Source organism: Polyodon spathula, chromosome 14, assembly GCF_017654505.1.
Source record: "Polyodon spathula isolate WHYD16114869_AA chromosome 14, ASM1765450v1, whole genome shotgun sequence".
NCBI lineage: Eukaryota > Metazoa > Chordata > Actinopteri > Acipenseriformes > Polyodontidae > Polyodon > Polyodon spathula.
The window spans coordinates 5,661,083-5,688,340 of NC_054547.1; the positions used below are offsets into that span (position 1 = coordinate 5,661,083).

The 27,258-nt window shown below is 40.1% G+C and overlaps 1 protein-coding gene and 1 long non-coding RNA gene across 14 annotated transcripts in view; one reads left to right on the forward strand and one right to left on the reverse strand.

The window, feature by feature from the left end:
* The window catches only part of szt2 (SZT2 subunit of KICSTOR complex), a 52,988-nt gene extending 33,833 nt beyond the window's left edge, over positions 1–19,155 (forward strand). For 3 of the 11 annotated variants that reach the window (XM_041269821.1, XM_041269826.1, XM_041269828.1), the window contains 20 exons: positions 54–186; positions 681–808; positions 1,552–1,599; positions 3,345–3,466; positions 3,744–3,926; positions 8,023–8,296; positions 8,615–8,694; positions 9,248–9,373; positions 9,867–10,069; positions 10,477–10,579; positions 10,679–10,762; positions 11,053–11,127; positions 12,489–12,554; positions 13,717–13,930; positions 14,188–14,368; positions 14,824–14,946; positions 15,089–15,575; positions 17,253–17,369; positions 17,935–18,003; positions 18,278–19,155. In XM_041269821.1, coding sequence (XP_041125755.1) covers positions 54–186; positions 681–808; positions 1,552–1,599; positions 3,345–3,466; positions 3,744–3,926; positions 8,023–8,296; positions 8,615–8,694; positions 9,248–9,373; positions 9,867–10,069; positions 10,477–10,579; positions 10,679–10,762; positions 11,053–11,127; positions 12,489–12,554; positions 13,717–13,930; positions 14,188–14,368; positions 14,824–14,946; positions 15,089–15,575; positions 17,253–17,369; positions 17,935–18,003; positions 18,278–18,421 — 2,960 coding nt within the window. In that variant the 3' untranslated portion in view covers positions 18,422–19,155. The remainder of the gene's footprint in view (positions 1–53; positions 187–680; positions 809–1,551; positions 1,600–3,344; positions 3,467–3,743; positions 3,927–8,022; positions 8,297–8,614; positions 8,695–9,247; positions 9,374–9,866; positions 10,070–10,476; positions 10,580–10,678; positions 10,763–11,052; positions 11,128–12,488; positions 12,555–13,716; positions 13,931–14,187; positions 14,369–14,823; positions 14,947–15,088; positions 15,576–17,252; positions 17,370–17,934; positions 18,004–18,277) is intronic. The other 8 variants (XM_041269825.1, XM_041269827.1, XM_041269832.1 and 5 more) reach the window with 6 other exon arrangements.
* Positions 19,156–21,251: 2,096 nt separating this feature from the next.
* Positions 21,252–27,108, reverse strand: LOC121327242. 3 transcript variants are annotated; one of them, XR_005951537.1, is made up of 9 exons: positions 26,896–27,108; positions 26,429–26,507; positions 25,205–25,313; positions 25,004–25,074; positions 24,577–24,626; positions 23,953–24,137; positions 23,521–23,644; positions 22,627–22,707; positions 21,252–22,461 (listed from the first exon to the last, which is right to left on the reverse strand). It is a non-coding gene; the product is annotated as an uncharacterized LOC121327242 (long non-coding RNA). The 3 variants fall into 3 exon arrangements; XR_005951536.1 differs by having other exon boundaries at positions 23,943–24,137; XR_005951538.1 differs by lacking the exon at positions 25,205–25,313 and having other exon boundaries at positions 23,943–24,137.
* Between the last annotated feature and the right edge of the window lie 150 nt (positions 27,109–27,258).

Genomic DNA, 27,258 nt, shown 5'->3' on the forward strand with positions numbered 1-27,258 from the left:
TCTCTCAATGATTTGTTTTTAACTTTTTGTTTCTCTCCTTGTTCTTTTGTCAGGGTGCCCATCTATCCAGCAGTGTTCAGCTGAGATCGCCTCACAGTTCCTCTTGCCCTCAATCCTGACAGAGATTGTGAATCTGGTCAGCTCACTAGCCAACGACACCACAGTCAAGGTGTTTGAGAGAATCGGGTAAGGCAAAGTACCATGGACATGGTAACTCCCTTTTAAAAGCTGGGCAGTTTAAGCGCTGTAGATGTATCTGTTTTTATTAATTTTATAAAAGTTTTAAACAAAACAAAACTACAACAGAGCAACAACAAAAAACCACAAACTTGATCCATAATGTCTGGCCAGTTTTTAAAACTAAACCCAGTTCCATCAGAATCATGAAAAACAAGCTACTTGCAGTTGAACTGGAATATAATCAGAATTTGTGTTTGTGGGCTTTAAATATTTAAATTTCATGCTGATTAATGCCTTGCCAAAAGTCTTCAGTGTGGCATTACTATCAGAAATAAGCGACTTGGACTAAAATCTACTTGTAGTCGCGAATGTGTGCATTTTCTCCAGTCAACCTAGGCTTAATCTTATTCCTTTTTTTGTTCCTGATAATGGGGTCAGTTCTGAAGACAAGACTGGGATGAATGTGTGTTTTTAACTAATATAAAGATCCTTTGTCTCAGTTGTCCCCAAGGAGAGACTTTCGTCCCCCTCTCACTCAGCCAGCAGTCCAACACACCCCCTGCTACTGCAAGACAGTTCATTCTCATTGGACGGAACTTTCACCAATGGCATTTCAGTACTGAACAAGGTATGACCTCTAGTTGTTACAGCATACAGTTTGTTAGTGTGACTGCCATTCATGGCAGTCTTTTTTAATGTAAATGTTTGCCAATTTATTTTTAGTAGATGTGCTCTTTATGACTGTGTGCGTGGCTCAATTTACATACTTCGCTGCAAGATACAAAATTGTGTTTCATTGGAAATACGTTTTAGTTACCATTGGGTTATAAAAAAAACATAAAAACAATGGTATTGTAAGTACCTGAGAATTTTTTTTTTAAGCATACTCAATGTACCTGATTTGTCTAAAGTCAGCACAGTGTTTTAAAGAGCCATGTATGCATTTCACCGCTTTCCAAACAACCTGTCTCTGTTCCAGAGTTCTCTTACAACGCTTTACTGAAACAATTCAAACATTCCTAATCCTGCCCTTATTTGGCCTGTCCAATAGCGCAGTCATTTAGGGGAGAGCTGTAGTTGTATCCTTTTTAATCCTGTCAATGGAAATCGTTGGAAACAGCTCAGTTTAGTTCTGTTCTGTTTTCGTCATTGTTCCTGAACTTGAGTGTTCACTTCCTATGTCATGACAGACTCCCAAATTGAAAGCAAACACGATCTTTAACAAATGAGCTTTCCTTCTGCTTGACAAAAGCTCTCTGTAGATCTAGTTCCCATGTCTGTGTACTGTAGACGTCGGTGTTTGTAGAGACTTGTCTGTTTCACTCTCGCTGCTTGCCATGCTGTGTCTGCTCATCTTCTGTTTGCCCACAGAAGACAGCTCTGATGAGGAAAGCACCCCAGTGGTTAATAGGTTCACACGTAAGTCTTCCAGTAGCTGGTTTGAGAGGAGCAGTGGTGGTGGGATGCTAAAAGTGGGGTTTGTGCAAACCAATCTGCTGCTGCTTTTTTTTTTTTTTTTTACAATTTATATCAACGAAGCTCTTGATGTAAAACAAGCAGACTCATAATAGCTTTGGAAATACAACTGTCAGATAAGGTCTAAGCTGTCATCCATGAGTTCTGTCTTCAAGTTTGTATGATTGCTAGTCCATAGCAGAAAAGAGGAGTGAATGCAGATAAGTAAAGGTAACATACTGATTTTTTTCCTAACATGTGAAGTATTACATGTGCTGCTGCTGCATTCCCAGCAGAGAAGCTGTGTAAATGAGATGTCGCAGAATGATTTCTTTTTTTATAAATGTAAAAAAAAAAAAAAAAAAAAAAAACACATCATCAGTCAGTTTTCTCTTATTATATATTATGACCCTCACAGTAAATCCCCCCACCCCCCACAAGTAGCTTCTGTAGTGAATATATTTTTTGTGCTAGATAAATCCTATAAAGTTTAAAATGGGGGGCTCTGTGTGGAGTGCAGGATGGGCCCTATAGCCTGGAGGGCGCCGGTTCAAATCTAGGCTATTCCACTGCTGACCGTGGATGGGAGTTCTCAGGGGGCGGCGCACAATTGGCTGAGCGCTGCCCGGGTGGGGAGGGCTTAGGTCGGCCAGAGTGTCCTCGGCTCGCCACGCACCAGCGACCCCTGTAGATTGGCCTGACGCACACATTTCAGAGGACGCGTGTCCCCGTCTTCGTCCCTCCAGAGTCAGCACGGAGGGGGCAGCGGTGAGCCAGGTTGAAATAAGAAAGGAATTGGGCTTTCCAAATTGGGCAGAAAAGGAGAAAAAATAATTAGCGATTCAAAATTTTATTTAAAAACAAAATTAAAATAAATAGTTTAAAACAAAATCCCATCACAGGTAAACACTGTAAGGCTATTCCACAGTAATGCATAACCTTTAGTAGAGACCATCCCATCTCCCATGTGGCAATGTTTTTTCTTAATCTTGACAATTTGAACATTGCATGTTCACTGCGATTTCTAGTAGAATGGCCTTTACTTCTATCACCATTACTGAGTAGTGTTTCAGTATACTAACAGTCCCTGTGCGGTCTAACACATACAATATATACATAGTGCTGTCCTTTAGAGTGTAGTATAATATTACTATAGTGTGTAAATATACATTCATTTAAAAATACACTTGCCGAAGTGTGTCTGCAATATGGTAACATAGTTTATCAATACAAACTGTCTACCTTCCTTGTGAACCTAGGTACTGTATATTAAATATTGTTTACAGAAATTAATCACATTTCCACTACTTATGTTAATATTCATATGCAGTCTCTAGTGTATTTATATCTGAAGATCTGCATAACACCAGGATCATTACTAATGGGGGGGGGGGGGGGGGGGGTTGAAAGAACCAGCATAATTGCCTTTTCTATAGTAGTCTGACAGTCCTTGTCCTGGATAATCAGTTATTTTAATTCCCTGCTAAACAGTAAAACAGTCCTGCTCAATTCATTGTAATTACGCATGTTGCTTTGGAAACCAGAAAAATCCAGTAACCATGGTATTTAATTCTCAAAAACAGTTTCACAGAACATTAGCTTTTTGTAGCACATGTAGTTCATGGGCAGTAAGAGCTTTTGTGAATATAAATGCAAAGTTTGAATAGTAATAATAATAATGTATTGTTCTGTTGTTGATCCTCCTGAAGCTCACAAGGGGCTCCAGCGTTTTGAGGCCCTGGAACTGAATGATTCCTGCAGCCCAGGGGTGTCTGGGAGAGGGGTTGCCCCACGCCAGAGATTTGTCATCATCCAAATCCTGGACAAAAAGGTACCACTGGGAATATAATGGGAGACAGCCTGATTACCATTGTATTGTTGGTGTTTTGGTTATGAATAGACATCTGTACACAAATATTTCTAACTTTTACGTGAAGACTTCCTGGCCAAAATTCGCACTAATTACAACGTAACCAATTACTTATTACAAGCCCCTAAAATTAAGTGTCACAGTTTTTAACTCTTTGCTGCACAAGGGCTAACTTCTCTCTCTCTCTCTCTCTCTCTCTCTCTCTCTCTCTCTCTCTCTCTCTCTCTCTCTCTCTCAGCTGAGTCTTTACATGTACAACTGGTCTGTAGATCTGGGATCGTCTTTGAGTCGGGGGCTCACTCGGCTGGTCCAGTGGCAGAACGCCCGTTCGCATGCCGTACACTGTCTCCTCAGCCAGAAAATGGGTCTCTTTCACCACTACTGCTTCTTAGACACCCCTGCTCACGAGGATCTCAAACAGGTATCCCTTTCATGACTTTTTTTTCACTTGGACTGCTTCTTTAACATTGCATTTGAGATCTTTATCAACCTTAATAAGCACACATCCTGTGAGCTGGGAGCTAGAAATGAGCTTAATTCTGTTTATACACACATAACTGAATTTCTTAGAACTGTACAAAAGAAGTGAACCATAGCTGTGCAATGTTGCTGAGATCTAAGCGCATTTGAAAAAAAAAAAAATCTATTTTGCACAGCCTCAGAGCATTACTCTTCAGACTGAGTTATTTTTAATTTGCTCTGGACACAAATACACTAGGGCATTTCTATTTTCTAATAATACGTTTTTGAATAAAAATAATTGCCGAGTTCCCTGCTTGTATTCCCTTTCACGCTAAGCACACTGCAGGTAACGCATACATGATCCTCCTTCTGCCTCTACACCAACAACAGTGACCGTTAAAATTGCTGCCGTTTTTAAACTCTTTACAAGACTGGGAGACCCAGTTTGAAGGAACTTTGCTGTATCCAACCCTAAGTCTACCATGGTGTGCCATGAAGTGGTCGGAAACCTAGTCTCCTTAAACCAAATTCCAAGCCACAGAGTGGCATTGTGTTCCCTCAGCTTAAAAAGTTGCTTCTTGTACTATGTATGTGTGTATGTCTGTCTGTCTGTGTATGTGTATATACAGTTGTAGTCAAAAGTTTACATACCCGAATCTAAATTTATAATTTACAGAAATTTCTTGAAAATCAAGAATCTTAGGGAAAATATTTTGTAACAAAAGTTTTGCTTTTGTGGATGAGGAAAAAGTTACAAGAAATAGATGTCTACAATTATTTATTTCAGCAATTTTTCTGCAAAACTCCAAAAATGGTAATTCAGAAGTATTCATACCCTTTGATGCTATGATAGTATTGTCTACAAGGTACTAGAAATTTCAATATGGTAATGCAGAACTTAATTCTGGAAGAGTCTAGAAAACGCTGGACTGTAGGTGAACATTCTTAGAGAGTATAAAAGGGTTAGATATAGGATGATTGCTGTCATTACCAATAAATCAATATGGGAAAAAATAAAGAGCTATCTGAAGACATTACACAGACTATTATTTATTGTCATAAAGCTGGAGCAGGATACAAGAAGATTTCCAAGCATTTGAGTATCCCAATTTCAACTATTTGTTTCTATTATCAAGAAGTACAAGACTCATGGTACTGTCACAACGCTCCCTCGGTCTGGAAGAAAGGAGGTTCTTTCACCAGGAACAAGTAGAAGAATTGTGAGGAAGGTTAATAACAATCCGAGATTGACGGCCAAAGCTATTCAAAGTGAATTGCAAGTGGGACTGGGTTTTCCATTTCAGTATTGCATAGTGAAGGTCTCAATGGTCGCAGACCAAGGGAAAAGTCACTCTTAGGAAAATGTCACAAGGACAATCTCTTAAAATTTGAAAAACGGCATTTGAATGATGGATATGAGTTCTGGTCAAAGGTTTTGTGGAGTGATGAAACAAAAATGGAGCTATTTGGTCACGCTGATAGTCGTTACGTTTGGAGAAAGTCTGCAAAAGATTTTTTTTCCTGTAATTGTTTTCGAGAAAATTTTTGGAAATTGTAAGTTGGGGTATGTAAACTGCAACTGTGTGTGTGTGTATCTCTATCTATCTATCTATCTATCTATATATATATATATATATATATATATATATATATATATATATATATATATATATATATATATATATATATATATATATATATAATATATGTGTGTGTGTGTGTGTGTGTGTGTATGTTCACTCAGCTCAATACACTGAAGTGTTCATTTTGTTCATTTGTCTGTCCTTATCCTGGTAACAACCCCGTTTTAGACTCTGCCACTCAGTCCCCATGAGAGATCCACATTAAGAACGTAAGGGCCGCTGCTGCCTGGTGTTGTTCTCATGCTCGTGAACAGATGGTGTGCATACTGTGGCGTAGCAGATGAAGGGATAGTGGATAATATCTAAAAAAGAAAAAAAAGCAGCATAGAAAAAGCCAGCCCCTGGAGATGAAGGTGTCTGGGGACGAGGGAGCAAGCAGCAGCCTGCAGGTCTCCTGGTGGCAGGGCATCTGTGCAACATAGACAAGGCCTGTCCCGCAGCACAGAGTGACAGGAGTGGCAGTGACAAGCAGCTGTCAAGTGCCGTGGGATTCCATTAAGGATGGTTTTTGAGCATTTCCAGCCAAACACAGCATGGACCTTTTATAGCACTAAAATCTGTTTTTTTTATATATATATGAATAAATAAATAACATGTGTCAATGAGGAAATTGCTTTTTTCTATGGGGATTGTGTTGACCCGTTTACAAACTTTTTATTTCTAAAGGCCATTGCACATTGGATCCGATCATGCATCCAATTTTAACACGCGTCTAAGGAGACAAAAAGGATCATCCGCATTACCTATTGCACCTTGCACACCAGGTCCGTAATTGTCGTACGACGATGGCGTCAGAACAAGCTCGATTTGGTCTGATTTGACGTGTTGAAAACTGAATTGACCAATGAAAAACGACTGGGATAACACGTGGATTCTTGCAGTTCCTGTTTTTGTGTTCAACATGGCTCTGGAGAAGCTTATTATCTGCGTCGCTAGCCACAAAGAACTGTATAGTATAACCGATTTATTAATAGTAGCTCCTTAAACTGAACTACTGACATTCTGAAATAAACTCGGAACGGTTCGTTGTCCAATTTGTATCAGCCTGTGATACTCCCCCAGCTCTTTACGCTTCCTTAATAGTGGATGCATCCAATATCGCCTTTTGTTTGTGTTTTTGGCTTTGACGCCACATAAGTAATAACGTGTTCATCGTCACTGCTGGAGTTGGTGTGGTTTCAACGCATCCAATGTGAAATAAACTTGACAGAAGAATTTTCGGATGACGGACAATAAATGACGTATTGGATCCAGTGTGCAGTTGCCTTTACTCTGCTGTTAACATTTCTGAAATTGAACCTACAGTAGCTTGGCCAAAGGAGTTCAGACTTCCTTGTCCGAGACGCTGGTTTTTGACTCTTGGACTCTTTGTGTGTGTTTATAATTCTGTTTGATACAAAAGGAAGGCCCTAGCATGGTGAAATATTTATTTTGTTATTCTTTTCCCAAACTGTTTGTACCTACCATGAACAGAAAGCTTTTTACATATTCCACTGTTGCCTCTGGATACAAACAGGAACAAAGACATCTTCCAGTAAACAGCACATGAGCAGTTTGTGTGCTGGATGTGTCCTAGGTAGATACTCACTCAAAGTGTGATCAACTACAGTGGGAGATCCCACTCCCACAGAGATAGGAATACAGTTCAGACTCACTCTCCTGTATCTGAGATACATACTGAAACATGATAAGTACTGCATCACACTGATTAACAAGTCAAGCTAATGCATTGATATATGGGATAGTCTAAGTGAATTTCAATCTGAGCCAACACTTGGAAACCAGAGTACCTCACCTGCCAAGCCTTCAGACCTATCTTTTCCCTTGCCATTTAAAAATATATCCCAACCTGGTTTTCAAATCCCCGATTTTACCTGCGTACCTTTCTTAAAGGCAGGCCTATTTTAGAGGTGCAAATGATGGTTGATGGAATGTGTTATTGCCTGCAGCGCAGAATGTCATTGTGAAGGAAAAAAAAAAGAAAACGCTTTTTCTGCACTCTCTTTAATCATTTACCCTGAAGGAAAATGTACAAAAGGCAGACTGAGCTCGGATGTAGCCGCAAAGTAAAGCAGCTGCTGAGTTTAGATGCCGATGCCAGCAAAATTTCTAGTTCTAGCAGTGAACACCACCGGCTAGGGTAGAGTTGATGAGGGGTCCAGTGTTGCTCTAAGACCCTTGTATCAAACAGCCCCCTAAAATTCAATTCATCGTTAACCTCTTTAGACTCATCTCTGGTGACTCTTTCTAGCCAACCTTTCCTGAATGTCATAAGTTTGGTCTGTTCTTAAAAGGAAGAATAGCTCTCTCCAAGTGGAGTTGTGTGGTGGTTTTTGTGATGTTGATTAATGACCGATCCTCTGGAGGCGATTCCTTGCATTAGATTTATGTTCCTGTGTTATTTCTCAATAGGAGCCCAATCCCTTTCTGAGCTTAACACTGGAGGCTGACTTGCTGCTTCGGAGCCCTACTCCTCCCCCTAGCAAGGACTCGGGCCGGCTCAGCAGCTCAGGACGAGGCATGCCTCCGCTTCACTTTCCCTCAGAGCTGGTCCCCTTTGACGAGGCTTTGAGGGACATCACCGTGGGGATACCCATCATGACTGAGCAGGACTCAGCAGGGAACACAGACACCGTCGCCCGGCATGGGGCCCAGCTGTTGGAGATCAAGGCCATGGAGCGCAGGGGTAAGGAGAAGAGGGATAATGCCACACTGGAAATAGTGTACCAGTGTGTGACACTGCAGGGAGTACTCATGCTTCTAAGGGAGGTCAAGGGTAAGGAGAAGGTTGATGAAGGGCAGTTGTCAAAAAGGAGAGTGGGAAGGCGCTGGGAATATGTTTGGAAAGCAGGAACAGCCAAGGAGAGAGATGAGTGTAAAAGGAGACAAAGTTTGGTTAAAAAAAGGAGGATTAGAATTGGAAATGGTCTGAAGAAGTAAATTCAAGACCAAGGAATACAAAATTATATTATTTAAAAGGTAATTTTGGTTTGTTTTTTGTCAGAAATGGAAAAGCAGCTGAAGATTGAGAACCTGTTTGTGACGTGGCAGCAGAGATCAGCTCAGTCCAACATGCCCATCACAGTGAGTACCTTTTAATGCAGGCAGCAGTCTTGAGCATCCCACAAAGTGCTGAACACATGCTGAAGAGCACTTTTTTGGAGAGTTGGTACCCAAAAAATTATACATGGCACTTCTGTTATATATGTTATGCCTTAGCCTGATTGTATTCTCAAGTGTGCTTGTCTGTAGCCAAAAATAATTGCTTAAGTGCCATCATTTCTGAATAGCTGATTGCGAGCCATTACCAAGCTAGACTGTATATTCCCCACTGAAAAATATGTAAAATAATTTCTTGAAAAGGAGTCCTGCCTGTAATTCCTGCAAACTACTACAAGATGAAGCCATGGTCCTTCTTGCCCCAGTGCCTTGTACTGGCATCAGTAGTGCCACTTTGTAAGGCTGATGGTCAATACCAGCCAAAGTCTGAAAGGAAACTTGCCACAGTTACCAGAAGCTGAATCCAGATTCAGATTTGTTTGCTTGGTGCAATGCATTTCTTTAAGTGTGCATACTATGTTCTACAGGAGTCGCGCAATAGCTTTCCAAGCAGCAGTGCTTTGTTGTTGTTGTTTAGGTTGCTGACCTAGACACCCTGAAGCAGTCGTCTCGCTTGGTCCATTACTGTGCCACCCCCCTGCTGTTCGATCCTGTGTTCCGTAGGCAAATTCAAGAGGAACTGACTGTCAATCCCCAGGGCAAGGTAGGGGCATATCTAAGGCATACAGAGATATGGCCGTAGCAGCTACTGTTTTGGAGGTTCTGCTGTGGCGCTACATTGAAGGGGTATAATACTACGTTTTTTTTATTAAATAAATAAATCATGGATACTCCATGAACGTTTATGCAATATTATTTTAATACCGTGTGTGTGTGTTGTGTTAATTTGTTTAATGAATTAATTGTTATTCATACTGTATTTCACTGACAGTTTATTGTAGCATTTTAATTGACATACTATTTGTATTATTTTGATTGGTTATTTTTTAAAGTTTTGAGGTTTAATATTTCAGTCGAGGTTTGATCGCACTGACGAGATCTTAAAACTCTTCATTACTTTTTTTTTTTTTTTAATTTCTAAATGGCGTTTGTTTACAATTGCGAAAATTATAGATTGAACAGCACAAATAAGGTAATTGGCTTACCAGGGCCATAGACCCTTTTGAGTGTCTTGCATGCCTCTTTATCCCACACAGAAGCGACATTGCTCCAGCGACTCAACTGCATCTAGCCGGGACCGGAGCCACAGCTGTGACTCGGTGGAGATGCTGCCCAGCAGGCTGAAGGAGGAGCCCTGGCTGCTTGATATCTCCAACACTTTCCTGCAGCAGTATGTCCAGTACCTGCAAAGCATGGGCTTCATCCTGGTGCAGGTCCGACCACTCTCCCCAGCCAGGAGGTAATAGCAATGAGAGGGGGGAGCTGTCTGGCCAGGGATCTGAAACTCTTTCCTGTAGCTCTCTGTAGATTAGGTCTGTTCGGGTACATTTCTGCAAACTGCCCTGTGTCGTTTAATCGCTGGGTAACAAGATGTGGAATCTCGTTGCTGGTTAATGGCTGATAGGTTCCACTTCACAAATCGTTTGGAATACAGTCAGCTTCCAGTGATACTAATGAGCTCAATCAGCTAAAGCAATCGTATTCTTTTACAAAAGTGGGATTAATAATACACTGCCGCTTGTTGGGTTTAATTATACCTTTTTAAGCATGTAACCTTAACAGTGAACAGATGTTGCCTACAGTTTGCCACAAATTATGTATTGGACAAAATAATCTCTGATTTGGGGTTTTGTTCTTGTCTGCCAGTAGCGCTATCGCTCGTGCCCGAGCTGGGGCCATCAGCTCTGTGTCTTCAGAGGGACGAGCTTCCTTCTCTTACAACAAGCAGAAAAGTGATGAGAGCCCTAAGGTGAGCAGCCAGTGTTAGTAAATTAGAAAAACAGATCCTTGTAAGTGACCCTTGACAGAGACAGCAAATGCGTAAATTGATTTAAATTTTTCTGTCCAGCAGAGTGGCGGATCAGGTGCCACCCCTTACCACCTCCAGCGGGCCCTGCCTGGGGGGATAGTGTTAATGGAGCTGGCCTTTCAGGTGAGGACCTACAGTAGGCAAGTGTGTCACTGCCCCTGTGGGCTGAGGAGTCAGGAGCTGGAGATTCCCACTACTTACCTGTATTAGTAGATGGCCTTTTTGATTATCTTCATACCAGCAAACATGTTAAAGGGTTAATTCGTACTGTTAAACCTGAAGTCTAACTGAGATGGTAAACCAACATATTTTAAGGGTGTATTATATTGTTGTTTGTACTTGTCATGTCTTTCAGACTCCACCTTAACCCTTATGTAACTGCATGGCTGATTGTATGTGTTTCTTCCTGGCAGGGATGTTATTTCTGTGTGAAGCAGTATGCATTGGAGTGTTCCCGGATCCCAATGGGACAGTCTGTAAATTCACAGGTAAAAATAATAATGAATGCACATTTAAGATATGATCGTATCTGTGGCTAGATGGAGATAGAGGAAGAGCCCAGCTGCCTTATTACTGTCTCGGAGATGCTGTTTTTCCAGGAATAGAACTTTTTTTTTTTTAACTCCTGTATTTTCCCCTTTTTTTGTTTGTTTTTTCTATTTGGTCTCTAACCATCAGTTCTTAGACTGCAGTTTATTTCAAACTGGGTAAAATGAACTGCAAATAGTTTGCAATTATCTTCCAAAATTTGCCAAAACCATAACTCCAGAAGTTGTCTGCTAGATGCAATTTGTATTAGAGGCAACAGCAGACAATTTCTTTCAGTTCATTAAAAACAATACTTGGGGTCTTGGTAATTAGAGCCAGTCAGGTCCGGATTCTATTGGGATTAGTGATTTTTGTTTGGAGTACTAATCAAAATCTGTTGAATAATAAAAATGTTTTATCTATTAGTAAAGCTTTGGACAAAATAAGACTGCTGTTAATGCCTTTTGTAATTTTCAATATGCTGTTAAGACTTGTTAGGGAAATCTCCACCTGGGTAATTTGAAATCGTGAGCTGAGAATTTCTATTTCCAGAGGAGCTTCATTAAAGTGTTCTCTGACAAACCATTACAACGTTTAATGTATAATGCCTTTGTTACTAGAACAAATTGTGTAATTCTGTGGTCAAATGGTGTGCAGGAATCATTCAAAATAAAACTTCCTAATTTTCATCATAGAGTATAAATTGTCACAGCTGTAATTCAAAGTGATTGCATCTTTTCCAAGAATTCTACCCGTGCAGTGGAAAGTAGCACAGGACCAAAGAATCAACTGTCTTGAATAAAGAGGTTCAGATGGTTTAAAAACCTTCACAGAACAGGCTAGCCGAGTATTCAAAGATCAACGGTAACACAGAGTACATGGCAGTGAGCAAGACACATTTAAAATGTATGTGAGTTTACAAAGTAATATCTATTTATATCTGCTTTCTAGAGGAAATGGCATGGATAGCACCTGGTTGTCTGTGCTTTTCATGCATTCGCCTAGGTTAATCCTTTGGCTGAATACACAGCAATCTTCTTTATGTACAATGTTTTCCTTGTCCACTCCAAATCCACCCATGCACTTTGCTAATTCTAGTTAATGAATTCATGATTTACTGACCTGTTCTCACCCTTCCATGTTGTAAGCATATAGCTGCTGCAATCGGCGCACGCGTGTGTGTGTGTGTGTGTGTGTGTGTGTCTCTCTCTGTAGATACCTCCTGTTCCGCCCTGCCTGTTTAATCCATGCCTGTGTTTAAAGCTGGTAGTTACCACAGTGTATGTGTGCCGAGTCCCATCTCATCTCCTCTTTCCATCAGGGCTCCCTTGTCTCCAAACCTCGTAGCAAGCCGTTCCCCGAGGCCTCTTCCGTCTCAGAATCAGCGGTATGTCCCAGCAGTCCTAGGGGCGGGGCGTCCAATCAGGGTTCTGTTCTACAAATCCTTGTTGCGCTCCTCCTCCTCCTCCTCCCCCTCCTGTCCTTCTTCTATAATACATGCTGGTTTAATTGTTCTTTTTAGTTTCTGATCAGTTACCCCCCCCCCCCCCCCCCCCCCTCCCAATCCCTGTGGTTTACTTTTCACTTGGGAGCTCTATGGTAGCTGGGTTTAGACTCCCCTGGTGCTTGGGTTAGTGTTTTTTGTATATTTATTTCACATCTGAGGTTTTGCTTCTATTAGGCTTCATCACTTTTGTATTTCTCTGGGGACACTGTAACATTCTCTCTTCTTTAATTGTGCTGGGGGGAAAAGTTGAAATGATTCTTGCGATTTTTCTATACCTCAAAATAATTTAACGCGCTCCAGTGATAACGATTGCAGTAACTAACCAGTGCAGCCCTCAGGTAAGTGGCTGTGTAAGAAAGCACCCCAGAGGGACCAGTTAGCAAGACCCGCTGCCTGCAGGGACTACTAACAAGTAATGCAGTTATCTTATCAGTGTGGCCCTCAATAAATGAGAAGGTGTTCTTCTGGGGTGTTATTTAGATGGGAGCTCTTTTATAAATATGTGGTTGTTCTTACGCCAGTGTGTTTTTGGTGGAATTGCAGTAGGTGGCTGTAAGCACAGTCCAGATCCACAACACTTTTGACTGCACGTCTGTTCTTATTAACCCTAGAGTTTCCTATGAATCACTGTTTGTGTGTGTGTGTGTGTGTTTTTTTTTTTTTTTATTTCTTTAGTAGCAGCCATGCATCGTATTGACTGTTTGTTTTACATACAGTAGACATTTGCTTCCTTGCAAGGTAACACCGTGTTCAAAGCAATCCACAAAATGATGCCCGGTTTTGAGTCTAAAACTAATATCACAAATGTGGTTGGAATAGAGGCTGACGATAAGCACTCTCCCTACATAGTGTACCAAATTCAGGTGATATGTTTGCCACAATGTAGCCACTATAAAAAGGTGCTGTTCATGAGGTGTCCCGTTCTTAAATGATTCAGAGCACACGTTAAAAAAAAAAAAAAAAAAATTTAAAGTTAATCTGGCAGTAAAAGGTATAGTAGCAAGGTTCTGTTGTCTCTGACTCTGGCATCGCTTTTTTCCAGCTGTCTATGTTGTTCACGGAGGAGTGTGACAAGGTGCGAGACCTGATGCACGTGCACTCGTTCAGCTACGATTTCCACCTGCGTGTCGTTCACCAGTACCTGGTGGGCTGCCAGATGACTCTGCGTCAGGGTTATCAGCTCACCAACTTCCTGGAGGACTTCATCACTCACCATCCCGACATCCCCAAGTTCGGGAGGAACCACGTCTTCCAGGGTGAGCAGCATCAGCATTCAGTTGGAGCTGGATTAGAGGGCTAGATTTATGTTGCATTGGGTTTTGCAATACAAAACAACAAGCTTGATCGGCTGGATAAAAGAAGTAGCAGTATTATGTGTGGATACATTGTAACACACTTACATGCTTGTGAAATGTTATCCATCTGGTTAAGTTAATCCACCAGTAAATGCTGTGGTTTATTAGATCAATGATTATAAATACAGTTTATACAGAGATGCGACTTTCTCCTGTAGATGTCTTTTCCTTTCCAACGGGAGTGATAACGGCACACCAGCTGTATAACTACATCACAGACCACGCCGGAACCTACAGTATGAAACCACTGCGCATGTCCAAGTCTGCGCTATCAGATGTCAGGAAGGGGGCAGCGAATGCTGAGCTTCATGAGTATGCACTGGTGGCGCTCTGGAACAGGTAAGAAGTGGGCAGGTTTAAAAGCCATTTCAAATATCATGTGTCGGTAACAGCCAGGATTCATAGGGTTCACCAAGCAATGCCATGTTCTAGTGTATACTGTTTATTGTTTGTTTCTGTAATAGTGTGTTTTTTTTTTTTTTTTGGTCACGCTTTATTTTAAGGGCCTTTTTTTGTTTATTAATTATTAAGAAACATTGTTAATTTTTAGGTTAGGGTTAATGAAAACCTGAGTTCATTTGCTGAACATTACTGGGTATGGATCATCCATAGGGCTTTGGTGTTTGATTGATCATCCATAGGGCTCTGGTGTTTGCAGTTTTAGCTGGCCTATTATATGTTAACTAACAGTTAACAGAAAATCAATAATGTACATTAACGTTTGTTAACAGTTAATAAACAAAAAAAAGGTCCCTTAAAATAAGCGTGACCTTTTTTTTTTTCTTTCTTTTCAGCTCTCGTTCCTACAAGGACTCGGAGGGCCTCCGACACCATGATGATTTTGATGTCTCTTTGCTGGTGTGTCACAATGCAGCACCTTTTGAGGAGCAGTCCGAAGGGGAGCGAAACCTTCTAATGTAAGATAATGCCTGTACAGCCTCTTTACACACTGCAGTGCAGAAAATGCAATATGCTGATGGAATCATTTAATATCATTTTTAGAATTTTCTTTGTTGTTTAGAATGGTAACCAGTCTTTCTGCGTTAACTTGTATTTCAGGCTGCGTTATTATGTGATCATGACAAGCCAGCGTGAGCTGTTCCCCCGCCTCACAGCAGACATGCGGCGCTTCAAGAAGCTGCCTCAGATTTACAGAGAGCACACAGAGCCGGGAAGCAAGCCTCCCAGGGAGCGAGCAGAGAGGGATGGGTCTAGGGAGGCAGAGCTGGACTTGTGGGTGGAGGGGGACAACTCGAGCGAGTTTTACTCAGGTGGGCCGCAAGTGACGATGGCACCTGGACTGTTCTATACCTCTCCTCTCTTCCCTCTTCTGGCCTCGGAGGTGACCTCTGCACGGAACCACATCCTGAGAAGCGTGCAGCAGGCCAGGGGGCACTGCCGGCGGGATATCCTGTGGCGAAGGCTCTTCCATGGGGAGCATCTTGCCTCCGACAAACTGAAACTGAGCAAGCTGACCTTCACTGAGCTGGAGGAGCTGCTGGACGCTGTGCAGAGTCGTTCTGTGGGAGACATCGACCCTCAACTGGTAAACACTTTCTGAAATAAGAGTAATTTTAGAGCGGAGGGCAAAGCTTTAAAAACAATCAGAGACATTTTGAACTATGAACTTGAATACATATACATGAGTTTTTAAACAGATGTGGTGTTTTATTAGCTCGGTTGTTCCGGTTAAACTCCTACTAAAACCAGAATTACATTGTATTTCAATCCCTGAAACATGAGAGATTTTATTGTTAACAGAATGTGCACTTTTTTTGATTTTAGATGTTGTATTCTTCAAAGTGGGGGTGTGTTGCATTCCTTCTTTTCTTGTAGCACTTCCTGCATGTGGTGTGCAGGGATATTACATTAGTTTCTAGAGAGAAGGTCTTGTGAGGATGCAGTTCCAGGGATAATAGGCTGGTCCGTTGACATGGAATGTCCTTTTATCGGAATCTCCTCAGCCCCAAAGGTAGTAACACACATGCAGTACACAGATGCTTTTATTGGTTTCCATTACCCAGTAGGCTCAGGTGAGTGGTTAAATCCAATCATGTTCAATGGTGTTCTCGTTTACCGTGCAGTTAAAGGTCTTTTTTTTTTTCCTTGTCTTCATAGTGCAGGCCTGTTTTGAAAGCTCTAACCAGGACAATAAGGGTCCAGTGTTGGGTGTTGAATTCACTTCTATTGAAATGTATTTATTAGCAGGCTATAAACCACAATTCTTTTCCACCTTCCTTGTTCATGCTGTCAATATTTGGAAGGAATTGCTATCTAACACAGACATTTTGTATGTGTAAATCGGTCAATATCAACTCATTTTCTGTTCTAGCTTTCAGCAAACATTGGAGGAATATCCACAAAACCCAGCAACTGATCAATACCTACTATTTATTCAGTACAAGCTCAGGAAATCCAAAGCAATCTGCTGTATAAGGCTACTCCAAAGTACATGCATGCAAACAAAAACAGTTCCACTCCTCCATTGCTTTATATTTAAGGCATTTTCCAAACACTGTCCCATAGATTAAGGCGTATATTAGAAAATCCCTATTAAACAGTAAGTGAAAAGAACTGCATCTATCTTCATATGGATGCGATGCATAACTGTCCACCCCTGGCTGGAGCCCATCTTTAAGCATAACATCAGATAATAAATCATTTTCCCCTCAGACCTGTTCAGTCTCTGCTCTGTATGCATGCAGGGGAATCCCTGTGAATCTGTGTCTTTTTTGATTTCCATATTGAGGCAGATGGATTCATTCTCAGCCAGGAACCCCAGGATAGTTTTAAATATAGTGCATTAGATAGTCGCTATCCAAGAAAACCTTATTGTATAAGCTAATTTGCCAATTAAAAAAAAAAGATACAGGACAAAGGCTTTAGGTTTGCTGTGCAATTGCAGTAGTACCTGCGTGTTCGATGAGCTCACACTCATTTAAATATCTTGCAATTTAACAAAAACAATACTGACTCTTGATCAGTTTAAAGGGAGATGCTTTTTCCAAAGCGGTAGCTCCCTGATGGGCACAATACCAGCAGTCATATGGTGTTTCTAATAGGCCCCAAAGTGCCAGACCTCCCAGAGCTTCAAAATAATACCTCAACAACTTCCTGGTGACAAATGCTGTGAGATTTCAGAACCAAGATTGTGATACTGTGCTTGTCTCTACTATTGAAAGAGGTATATGTTTACAGCTAAGGCTCCTTGTTCTGTTTGTAGGATTGTTTCCTGACGATGGGCCCTGGCTGGTACCAGAGCCTCATTAAGGTGCTGCTCACCCGATTCCCACAGAGCTGCCGACACTTTGTGGAGAACGACAGCAGCATACAGTACTTGGTAGGCATTTAAGTTCTATACCTTCATCAGTTATCTATTTTGTACAATGGTTCTGTCAGCAATAACAAGAGTTATTGAGGTGGCAACTGATAGTGTCTTTCTGTTCCATGTTTGGAGCCCAAATACAATACCATTATTTTTAGAATTGCAGATACATCGTAATCCTCTAGAACATTTGCTGTGAAGTGTACATGTATTTTGCTGGAAGATTCCCATTTTTAACAACAGATTCATCCCAGTGGTTTTTCCTTATCTCATCAACCTTTGATTTTCTACAGCACTTGACTAATTATGTATTCAGATGAAACCTCCTGTTTTCATCAGTGATTTGCAATGAATTTCAATTGGACAGAGATGCGTCACGTTGCTGAACCAATTTTAATAAAATCCAATTCCTTGTGAATTATTTGTACACAGATTCTGCAGATTTTTGGTGATTTTTTTGGTCTTTGCATGCAGTGTTTTAATAAATGTATTCCATTGGGCCCCATTCTGATGTAGTTTGTGTTGCAGAAATTGATTCCATCTCTCTTGCTTGTCCAACTCCTTGATTTGTGTTTTGCAGGCTGTGCTGAACCAAAAATTCACTGACTGTTTTGTTCTCGTCTTCCTCGATTCCCAGGCTGGAAAAACAGTGAGTATTGGGTTGATTACCTATTGTTGTTGTTGTTGTTGTTGTTGTTATTCTTCTTCTTCTTCTTACATAATTAATGATATCGTAAAGGCAATTACAGAATTGATAAGTGACATGAATGAAGGTTAAAGCTCATCTCCATCTGGGGTACTCTCATTCCCAGTTTCATTTAGGGATATATATATATATATATATAATATATATAATATATGGGTTTACTTTGATTTTTAAGTGTGTTTTGAAAATTTTGCTTGGTTGCTATTTTCTTTTTCAGAGTTTTAAGGTGGTTTTTAGAGAGCCATTGCCAGCCCAGCCTCAAACGAGCAACAGCCCATTGCCGCAGTTGGTCTCCATGTACCACCATCTGGAGTCGGTCATCAATACAGCCTGCTTCAATCTCTGGACAGGGCTACTGTAAATTCTGATCTGTAATATAGACTGCTTCAATCTTTAGACAATACTGCTATGGAAACTGGTGCAACCTACTGTTGGGACGGGGTCCATAATATAGGCCGAATGCTTCTTAATAAGGCTGTTCTATAAGCACCAATGCAAACTGCCTTATATTAAACATTTCCGTGCCAATTGTAGCACAAGGCACTCGCCATGTTTCTCCTGCCCAGGATATCTTGGCTAAACTGTTGATAGTCATCATTTGCCAGTATGCCTTGCTAGAGGGATGTGCACTGCTTGACCTCTGAAAGGGGAGCTGCTGTAGCAGTCGATCACCTGTATGGTATGTGGTGGTGGTCTGAAACACTAATGTGGTGTGTTCTCTCCTCTTTTTTTTTTTTTCTTTTTTGGTGCCAAAAATAATTATTTCTATTCAGCACAATAAACTCTGTTGGCTTGTGATGCTGAAAGTTTTATATCTTTGTAAAGTAGAGGTTTTTTTAAACATTAGAATGCAGCTTTCAGCTCAGCTCTGTATCCTTCAAGCCTCCACAATGTACAGAGTAACTAGAACAGTGAGCATTCCCTTCAGCATTGTTCACTAGGATTGAGAAGGTTGACAGTTAAATGGTTAAAATTCTTAGATTAAGCTTGAAGTTTCCTCTCGGTGAGAATTACAACTGGAGTTAAAGAGTAAGTAGTGGGGTGCTGAAAAAATATATAGCGCTACACGTCCCCACGTGTTGCTACAACTGTTTAAATAACTTACCTGCAGTTTGTTTTTATTGTTATCATCCTGACACCTTTTTACACTTCTAACTTTAAAGTCTGTTTCAAAGGTTTTGAGATCTGTCCTGTGAATCACTGCAGGAAGAATGACTTTAAAAAATCAAATAATATAAAATAATAATAATTTAAAAAAATAAATAAATAAAACCCAAACAGGTTCTCCTGGCTTTTGTGTTCGGTACCACGTCATGGGTCGTTATCGCAGTGTCACCTGTTTGAAGATGTGGACAGTGCACTAGAGCGGACATTTTGAAAAAAGCTTTGAAACTGACTTTAAAGTTTATAAGTATAAAAGTTGTCAGGATGTTGACAATGAACACATTTTTTTACAGGTACGCTAACAGTTGTAGCAACACGCGGGGAACGTGTAATGCTGTATTTTTTCGGAACCCTGCTAATTACTCTTTAAGATCGAGGTTTAGATAAATTCAGCCTTGTTATTCGAGAAATACTGACCTAGATGGACACACTGTAGAGGCACAAAGTAGAAAGAGGTTTAAACACTGGTTTACAGTTGATCTCTTTGAATACACATGAGCCCAACTAGGTAATTACTTTATCTTTAGAGTTACTAGCCCGGTTCTATGAAGATATTTTTTATGATATGCTGTTCTTCCAGATACTTACTTTAAATAAATACTATTCTACAAGATCAGGGTGTAGATCATAGCAGCCTACTTATTCAAGGTTCTGACACATATGCGTGTTATTTATATCCTTGACAGGAGATTTGTAGGTTACTGACTTACATTGTTTCTTCTATAATGGATGGAACCTAAAATTATACTCTGGCCCTAAAACATTTTGCAAGATTTTCATATACATTAAAATCGGTTTCATAGTGGGATTCTAAACCTGTTAACTTCTGTCTTTTGAGCAAGCATGCTGTTGCCTTAAGAACAAAATCCACTTTGATTTATATAAATAGTTTTGAAAATGGGAAGGATTCCAATAGTTCAGTTTAAGAGCCTTTGATTTTAATAATTTCTCATACTGTTTAACACTTGAGTGCTTCGTTACCTAATTTCCAGACCGCCAACAACTCTTCATTCCAAAAGTGCCTGTGTTTAGCAATTCAGTTTATAAGAGACATTATTATTGGACTGACCTTGGAGTTGAATCTTTGAAAACCCTATTAAACTGCTGATTTGATTCAGTCTGTGGCGTTGCTAACACTGGTGTTCTGTATTCAGGGAGGTGTCCGAGCCAGGGCCCGCTCTCTAGATGTGCTAGAGTTGCAATCCTTGTCCTGCCACTGTAGTGTACTTCCATGACTGATGCAGAACACACACCTGCATCATTTCGCAGTTTGTCATAGTTGTTGTAATCAAAATTTCCCGTGGGTCACACTAATTCATAAAGAAGGAAACCGGTTTTCCTAACAGGTGTTAAGACTGTGAACTATGAGACATCATTGTTCTGACTAGAGTGTTTTGATTTATTTAAAGCATGGCACTGTTGAAGTAGCACATGTTTGTAAGCAAGACAATGTTTATATGTGTGTTTGTTTTTTTATCATTTATTATTTACTTTAAAGTTGTCAACACTGGGCATGTAAAAAAGAAAATATCTATTAATGTACTTAAATGCAAATTTATTTGAAAAAAAATCTGATTTGGTTGATTAAGATAACTGTGGCTGGACATATGTTTTACATGTATATTATGTATATATAAATAAATACAGAATTAAACTTTACAATCTATTAAATAACAAAGTACTCACTTTGTTGGTTTTTTTTTTTATTTTATTTTTTTTAAGTTCTCAGTTGCACTTCTATCCTAACACAGGTAGGCCAGACCATATCAATTTTACCATAGGCCAAGCAGTACCAGTTTTGTACCAGCAGAGGGCAGTGCTTAGCAGTGCCATTGTCATTTCCTTTTATAGGGTGTGAAGTTTGCACAGACCCCACTACGTACAGCTATTAAAATATTTTAAAAGAAATTACTTTTGTTATGGAATGCAGCTTAACAAAATTACTGCTCAATTACAAATAAATGCAGATTTAATGTTTTGTTATAGAGTAACTGAGACTGTGCTGCAATAGACACCCACCCCCTGAATATGATGATTGTGAGGCTGTCCATCAGATAATGGACACCTTTTAAAAGAGCTCTAGGTTTTCTGTAAAAAGGATTGTGTGCTGAGCATGACATCAACACATCATAAGCTTTCATTTCAGTATTTATTGTAGCTGCATTGCAACTGTTGCACACTCAGAAAATTCAAAGTCAAATGGAGGACCCTGATGGTTGGAGAAAGCCATACTCCTTAGGAATAGATCAATATGTTCTAAGCACGGCCACACTCGCTGTAAAAAATCAAATAAGAATAGAACGATCTTTAGGTACACATTGCGTTTTATTCCATTTGACAGGAAACGATTGAAACATGGTGTCTTGTTTTACAATGTGTAGTCCAGCTTAGAATGTTTGTCACCACAGCAGTGCACCTTCAGCTTTCATGTAGCAATGTTTCATGCTGTTTACTAATGTATAAATGGCATGTTAAAGACTGAATTTACTTATTTTTGTTCCATCCTGGGGACCCCAATCCCCTATCTAATAACAGAATAATCTGCAGCCAGCAGCAGGACTGGAGCAGCTACAGATAGCCTCTACCAGTCACTGCCTGCCCCTGGGTTTAACAGTATGCAGGTTTATCATGGGCATGTATCTTGAGGTCCTTGGGGAAGCCATCTTCCTCGCCATCAGTGCCGTCACAGTGTTATTACTCCTTATCAGCGATACATCATTCCTGTGAAATCACTGTTTGTATCACTCCTGCGGCTATGGAAACATTACAAGGTTATCTTGAGGACATCAATAACCTCAACGTATATCTGTATATTTATCCTATAGTTCCATTACTAATGGACCACTGATGTGGTCATTCATGTCTATTTTGGGTATCCGTGACCTCTCTCTAAAGTGTCACTACTGATCAACACGACTAATAAATGTGTGGAAGTTAATAATGTACAACCAATCACCTAATACTAAACTCCAGCAAAGACAGACAAGGCAGAAGCAGATTAATCATTCTTCAGGTGCTGATAAATCAAAGTGTAAATAACTTTTGTCAGCTACCATAGATACAAGATTTGTGGCTCTGCTCTGTTACTTCTACCCATAATGGCATCACTGTTTGGCTTCCGGTAAAGGCTGAATCACAGGGCTGAGTTTGGTGTCCAGGTATGTCAAACAGAACTCTTCCCCTTCACTTGTGGATGTTCCAGTACTCTCAACCAGCCAAGCCTGTCTTCTGTGTTACCTGCAACCACAAGAGATGCTTGGATGAACACATAAAAAGAAACCACCCATTCCTTTAAACAGTACTGAAGATGTCATGAGGGTGATTGAGGCGGAAATTAGATTTGTACGTTTGAGGGCTACATGGCTGGCTCTGAATAGGAAAGGTCTCATTAGGCGCACTCACTCCAGTCCCCTTCCTGCCTTGTGTTTATCACAGCGGCTCGGCTCGGGTCTTCACTATGCATTCTTAATTTCAATTACTGAGCTGCAGCAGAGGGAGAAAATAGAGCAGATTCAAGTTGGATGTTAAGACTAGGGAGGAAGGAGCCAGAATATTATAATTAATGGGTACACATGATGGGGAGGGGTTGCATTTGTACATACATTGCTTTCATCAGAGCACGCTATGAAGGCTGCTCTGGTCCCACCTTATTGAGTTATTATAACATCAGTGTTAAAATGTCAAATGAATGGAAATGGGTTGAAAAATCAAGGATTGGGAAGGGCAATACTAAAATGTTACAAAGAATGAGTCCCCAAGTAGGTCTACAGCTGTGTGCACTTAATTATTAAAGCTTAGCTTCTACTGTTGCACTGCTGCCTCCTGCTGGACTCATTCACATGTGCTTTCCGGATCACAGCTCAGGTATTGTATGCTGGCTTCACCAGTATCTGGGGGATTTAGTCCTGAGCCGCAAGATTGTAGTACAGGACCAAGATAGTTTCTTTATTCAAAGATTAATTTATTCAGACATTACACTGGAGTAGGATCATTCCCAGCTGTGATGCAGAGATCTCTGTTAGTTTAACAATTAACTGGATCAGATTAATCATCAGAGCTGTAACAAGGATGCTAAACATAATGCTCAACAATAGATTATTTTGTTATGAGGCAAAAATGGGATGCAACATGTATTCAAAGCAGCAATATTTTACAGTCATCATTCACAAACCCTTTGGAGGTGGACAACAGCTGCTGTAGCTGCTTATTGTTTATGCATCGTTGCTTTGTAATGCTTGTGCATCAGTATTCACTAATTAATCTCAGCAAGATAGTCACATTCACTCAGTAACTCACCATGGAATCTTTACTCACAGCCAATGCAACCCTGGCACCCCATCTCCTCCAGCAGGCTCAACAGATACTGGAAGTTCACTTCTCCCTGGCTGTCAGGCTCATTCCGATCAGAGACCTGTGCAATCTGAATAGAAGAAGAAGAAGAAGAAGAAGAAGAATTTGGCTGTCAAGTTACCTAATGTATGGATGGGATCTATTACACAGTATCACTGAACAGACAAAAAAAAAACAAATAGGCTTCACAGTGAAAAAATTAAAAGGGTAGTTCATATAATGACCATACATTACAGTAAGTGCAGGTCATAGCAATTGGACAAGGTTTTTCTGTTCATATACTGTAGCACCCACAGTCCTAAAGGTACCAGATCTCACTGTAATGTTACAGAACAGCATCCTGTCTAACCTTGTCTCCTGACACTTACAAATACACACCGGTTCCAGCACAAGCTTATCCGTCAGATCAAGGCTCCCCTCTCCAACTCTCTGCCAGCCTGGCAAGAAGCTCCAGCTCAGTGGGTCTGCACACAGGTCCAATCTTTACATCCTGTATCTGAGTTTGTGCAGGTTTTGATGTTTTGTGTACAATTCCCATCCGTTATCTGCCAGTGAAAGATGTCCTGCAACAAAACACAATTTGAGTGTAAATTTGCAGAAGTACGTTGTATATACAGTATACTTACATGGTGACACGGGTGTAATTTAAGGTGGTATTGCAAGATTGCAAATGCAGGTCATGGTGCTAGATAATGTTTACTTATGCCTATTACAGGTTTTACCATTTGAATCGCTTTAAATAGAGTTACTAACGTTTCTTGTGATTGTTACAACTTTTGGCATTTTACCTTAAATAAAGTTAAAATGCTAACTTAAAAGATCAGCAGCAATACTATTTTTAACCCGTGTCCGGTAATTTAAACTGATACATCTACTGTTCAAAATTAAGTATTTTTCTTCAATTGAAATGCCTGTACTCAAATTGCTTAATTAATACTTTTAATACACCCAATGATTAAAATTTAAGTTAAAATTACTGGGAAAAAATTACTCGTGACTCACCATTTGTAGTTATGGGTTTGAGCTGCCAAATTTATGCAAAATATCAGCAGCTGGGAATAAAAAAAATGAAATAAAGAAATGCATTCATGAGTATTTAAGCTGAGAACGCACTTGGTAACCCTCTTGTAGTTCATAGGTGCAATGCCCAGACATGATTGATTCACTATTAACCCAAAGCCAGGCTACAAATATTGCACAACAGGGATCACTTAGTTGTCCATCCCCATTGCTAGTGTACAGCTTGCTTGAGCCTTAACTTATGAAATGCTGCAGTGCCCCTGGACAATGATTTTGAAAGACAGATTGATACAGTATCTCACAATCTACAGTGCAAAATCTGCTAGAGGCATCCAGTGCATTGTATATCTCTCACAGATGCAACCTGTGCCCCCCAGTAGCAAAAATACAGGCAGTTTTGGCACATTACCTTGGCGTGGCATATTCAGGAAATATCGGGGATCTGTTATTCTGGTATTGACAGGCTTCACCAGCCCCATCCTGAGAACAAGACAAAGGGCATAACATTCAGCATTGTGCAGATAATGCATTTAATCTTTTTCAGTGATATTATCAATCCCTGATCCCTCCTCAACAAATTGTGTATTTAACTTTCATCAGCCACCTTCACCTTTAACAACACATTACGGCGTACGTAGGTTCTCAATAAAAGTGGCATTCATTTCTGCAGCAGCAGCCTGGTCCAGCTCCATCGGAACCCATCCGGCCAGGTTTGGATCCTGGGAGTCAAACAGACAGGGAAATCTCACAAGAACACTGAGTCCAAGGTACGCAAGTCTATGTAATTGCGCAGCTTGAGCCATTCCAGCTTTTACATTCCTATGAGCTTAAATATATGATTAGACACATACTGTAAGAATGAGACCTCTATGAGTTGTGTAATTAATCTAGTTTGTGACTAATTAGGCTCACAATATAACTTTGCTCTTGTGAGTCTAAAAAAACCCCAAAAAACAGCATAGACTACACAGAACTCGTGAACTGTTCCACTGATTACATAAAACTAAATGTATATAAAATATAATAGCTTAAATAACATTGTTGAGTGATTAATATAAATAGTGCTTTCCTATCCTATCTGGTCATTCATTCACTTTGATAAAATCAGCCAAGCCCATGTAGAAAAAGTAAAGAGATCGCCTTGAATCTGTGCAGAATGAGCAAAGGACACAGATTTCCATGGGGCACTGAATTCGATACTACACCCCCAAAACACAGGTCAACCCTGCTTTATCAAAAGCAATGTGAAATCACGTAGACGACCCAAGTAGAGCATGCCAGTGTGAAAGGGGTTTTAGTCAAATGCGCATTCTTTCTTTTCAAGTTACTTAAACTACATTTTGAAAGTTCAGATAAATTATGTAAAAATGAGTCGAATCTGGAACTGTGGCAAGAGAATTGGGGCTGGCCGTCAGGTTTCGTGACAGCACTTCCTCTATTCTCTGCTCTTCCTTTTGTAATCTCATTCACAAATCAGAGCACCACAATCAAACACATGCAGTGGGTGGCAGTAGTATGAAATGGGAATAAGCATTTCTGCAGTCCTGTTACTGGTATATATATATATATATATATATATTATATATATATATATAATATATATATATATATATATATATATTCTGAAAATAATCAGTATATTTGTAGTTCTAAAAACGAGGAATTTCCCAAATCTGGAACATCGTCTTTCATTTTTTGGGGAGGTTTATTGCAGCTGTATACATTGCTTTCCATGTTACAGCTATATAAAGTCTTAACAGTACAAATTCTGAACATAAAATATGATGTATCTGTCACAGAAACATGCTAACACCGCAGACTGTCTCCTTCTTACTTGTTTATGTGTCAAGTAGGCATTGCATTTGGTCGTCAGGTGGAGGCAATCATCGTCTCTGTACCATGCCAAGTTTCTCCTGAGACAGACAACTGGAGTTTAAAAGGCATCACCCTGAGAGATATGTATCGCTAACACAATCTCCTGTGTATTTAAAAAATAAGTAAATATGACCAGGACTAAACTGCGTTTTAAACACTGTATCCCTTTGACTCGTATAGCCCATTTTTTTGTAATTACATAGACTTTAATCCATAACTCACAACCTTTAAAAAAATAAAATAAAAAAAACAAAACAAAACAAACAAAAAAAAAACCCACAGAATTGTCCACACTACATAACTGATCTCGAGAACCGTACTCAAAAACATTTTCATCAATCCAGCTCAAAGAGTCCACATTAAAGTATCGTTTTCGTGTTTAGTCTGGCTTAATGCATACAAACATTATTAAAATAGCCCACTTACAATTGCTAGTCTGATCACATCCCTCCATTATCCACCATTTTACAACAAGCCTCAGAAATTGTATACGGTACAGCAGTATTGATAATTATTCTCTACTCCTTCAGCTGCCTGGTCTGAGTTCTGTATTTGGAATGTCCATGCGTCAAACCCTATCAGAAAGCAGAGGATACACAAAAAAATTAGTTCAGTATTATAGCGTCCGCACTTATGACAAACCGCACTACCTGATGCAATCTAATTTAGAACCAGCATCGAGACTACCCCCTGAGGAGGTCTCGAGTATGGTATAAAGGCTGCGCTGTGTAGAAGCTAACCGTATTTAACATTTTTAAGCCAGTTTAAAGGCAACTAATACGGTTTAAA